The sequence below is a fragment of the Loa loa genome (assembly GCF_000183805.2).
Source record: "Loa loa unplaced genomic scaffold supercont3.88, whole genome shotgun sequence".
NCBI lineage: Eukaryota > Metazoa > Nematoda > Chromadorea > Rhabditida > Onchocercidae > Loa > Loa loa.
This window is the reverse complement of record NW_018108268.1, coordinates 64,499-67,547: the sequence shown is the minus strand read 5'-3', so window position 1 is coordinate 67,547 and position 3,049 is coordinate 64,499. Positions and strand designations below refer to the sequence as shown.

General features: G+C 34.3%; 1 protein-coding gene across 1 annotated transcript; it reads left to right on the top strand.

Moving 5' to 3' along the window:
* Positions 1-331: 331 nt before the first annotated feature.
* LOAG_14077 (hypothetical protein) lies at positions 332-1,158 on the top strand (the record flags this gene model as incomplete). The annotated part of the gene is made up of 3 exons (XM_003149579.1): positions 332-542; positions 627-748; positions 1,093-1,158. The coding sequence occupies 3 exons, from the start codon at positions 332-334 to the stop codon at positions 1,156-1,158; spliced, it is 399 nt and encodes a 132-aa protein (XP_003149627.1).
* Between the last annotated feature and the right edge of the window lie 1,891 nt (positions 1,159-3,049).

Here is a 3,049-nt window from a genome sequence, read left to right as displayed (position 1 = left end):
ACTGTCGACTGCTTCTGCTGTTGCTTGGCTTCTTGGATCATTCCGTAGAAGGCTATCCACATCGATCGTCTTCTTGTGGTGATACGGTAGTAACCTATCTATTATTACTGAAATTCTTATATATATAACCAGCACATTCCACTGAAATACTGCAACTTCTTGCAAATCTCTCACTCATTAAGTTAGAAAAGGACAGACATTACATGAATGTTCGGCTCTTATGGGTGGTACGATGTCAACTGTCTATGCGTTTGCTTGAAATGTGCACATTCTTCCCAGTCATTTGTTGTAAGCGCAATTTAAATATTCGAATGAAATGACTAAATTTTAGATGTTATGCACAGCGTTACTCGTCGATAGATTACCCTCACCACTAGGATATATTCCGTGTTGGGCAACGATACTTTCAAGCTTCATTGAATCAGTTGTGACGGATACTGCACGAATCGTTCCGATAGGCAATCACATATCTGTATTCATTCCTGCGACAGAAACTAGACTGATGACGAAATTTATGGATGTTATCATGCAAACATCACCTGGTTTGTCCTTTTCCCCTGAAGAACTTTTAATCAGAAAGTTTGCAAATTCCTTTTTTGTGTCACATAAAATGCATCGAATTTTAGGAATACAACTCAGCACGTCAATGATAGCTCGTCAATTGCGTGATATGGCTGACAGGTTCGAGTACCACTATATCGATGAGGAACAGCGCTCTACATGCACACCTGCGCCATCATCGTCACAGGTCAGCATTCGTTACATAACCTCCCGGGGGATTGTCCTATACAGTAAAAATATGACTCACTCGAAATTAAATAAATCCCACATTAGATTTTGTGTAAACAATGCAAATCTAATGTACTGTAATAAAATCCTAATCTTCGTAAAGGTTTAAAATTACAATTATTGCGCAAATTGTCTAAAAATGCGCCACTGACGCCGATTTCTGAGCAGTATACTGTGATGTAAATCATCTGAATCCTTTACGTTTCCGTTCTGAAAAGACGATTCCAATCTCTGTAAATGATCAAAGAATAGGAAAATTTTTAATGAATTATGTTTGGAATAGCAGACATTTCGGTGTTTAAGGCCCAAATTGCCAATATTGTACCATTGGAGTTTCATCCAATACTGCAACGTTTTTTAACGCTTTGACCGACCAATTACTTCTTAATACATCAAGAAGTTTTGCTTCGAATTCTATCCAATAATAGTGGATACTCACCAATTACACCAAAATTGAAATTAATTTCAGCTGCGAAGCCTATCGTTTTCAACTTTCATCACACTCACTGCAAAAAATTTTGTTAATGCTTTGCTGAAACGAATATTCGAGCGGTTTTATCTGAGGAAAGAGTGAAGTGGGTGTTTATTATGTACCTATGTGTGATATTTGTCCGTTATATTAATTGTAGCAGATAAGGCATGCCGATCACGCACAATGCTAATTGTTCCTGGTGGTTGAAGAAAGTATATATGGCAGGAATGACGGAAGATATGTAAGATAGAATGATCTGGCTATCCAATACCATATTTTAATTATCAAATATAATGCTAATTATTGACATTTATTTTTGTATTTATTTTTTGTATTAATTGGTGCTATGCAATGTTATTAGCAATTAAATGTAATAATATAAGGAATTTTTAAATTGAGAAAGTATAGCAAAAATTGAAAAAAATGGGCAGAAAACGAATCAATTTATTATAATTTAATTATTCTCGAGCAGCACATAACACTGATAACTTGAAGACTACGGTATTGATAGCCGAAAGGTCTTAACTGTGCGGTTGGTGGCTTTATAAATGACGTAATATGGAGTGACACCTGGTCATTCAACTTTGGCACTTTAATTAATTCAACTGTAAAAATTCAATAATCTCAAGCCGAAAGCATTTTTTACTACCATTTACAAGTGCCCAATGAGTGCTTCCGCATAGTAACCACTCTTCAGAGCCATTACTCTTCCAGTTTTTCTACTATGAAAAGATTAATTCTATCAAACTATTTGTTGCGCCACGTGGCTTTCTTCAGAAAAGTATTAATGAGAGAAGGATTGAAATAAATGTTGGAACTGTAATTTCTAAAATATGCAAAATATTGCAAAAAAAATTTCTGAAAAGCCATTTAAGCGTTTGTTTACCACTAAACCTAATCTGTGCTACCATTGCTGATCCATCTGACCTTTTATAATTATGTCAAAACAACAGTAATCTTAGGTAAAACATGTGGTATTTATCTAAGCACTTCCACTCAAATGGTTAATGGTAGAATTTTTCACACTAAGCTATAGACACATGTAAACTAAGCTAATAGTGGACAATGGCCTTGAGACTGAATAGTTATCCAGGAAGTCCTTCTAGCGTGTTGTTTTTTCGATTGAATTTGCACCTGCGTAAACGTTCAGTGAAAAATGATGGATGGGCAATTAAGGGAGATGCATTCATATTTGCGTACTCATATCGAATTACATATTGTTAGGCAAGATTAGTAGCTCACACTTCTAAATAACATCATTTACAGCAAATTCACTTATAAAACTTGAAATGTTTTGCCGATGTGAGGAAATTCTCTGCTTATGATATTCTGTTGATCTACAAAAAATTTCTACAAGTCATGCATTTGCGATTTCAAAGTGCTATCTGTTTCAGTTCAGAAATATCAAAGTAGTTTTTCCATACGAATCAAATCACCAAAATTCAATACAGTATTGTATTTTGTTATGATAGTGAAACTGAACAAAGTTATAAATTACCAGTTTCCCCTTCAGATGATGCTTACAATAGTAGACGTAAGATTATTCCGTGTAATTTCATCCAATATTTTGATCATTTACAAATTTAATTAAACAAATTTGCCAAGCGAAAAAAGTTCATTCAAGGTCAAAATGGCATACAACCAGTAACTGATTACATTCAAAAAACCTTCCAGGCTGTTTTTTTTGTTGTACCAGACTTCGTATTTTCCTTTTTATTGATATAAGAGATATATACATTTTTCAATAGCATTATTCCTTCAAACCATTAACTATCGTCTTTGATGAAT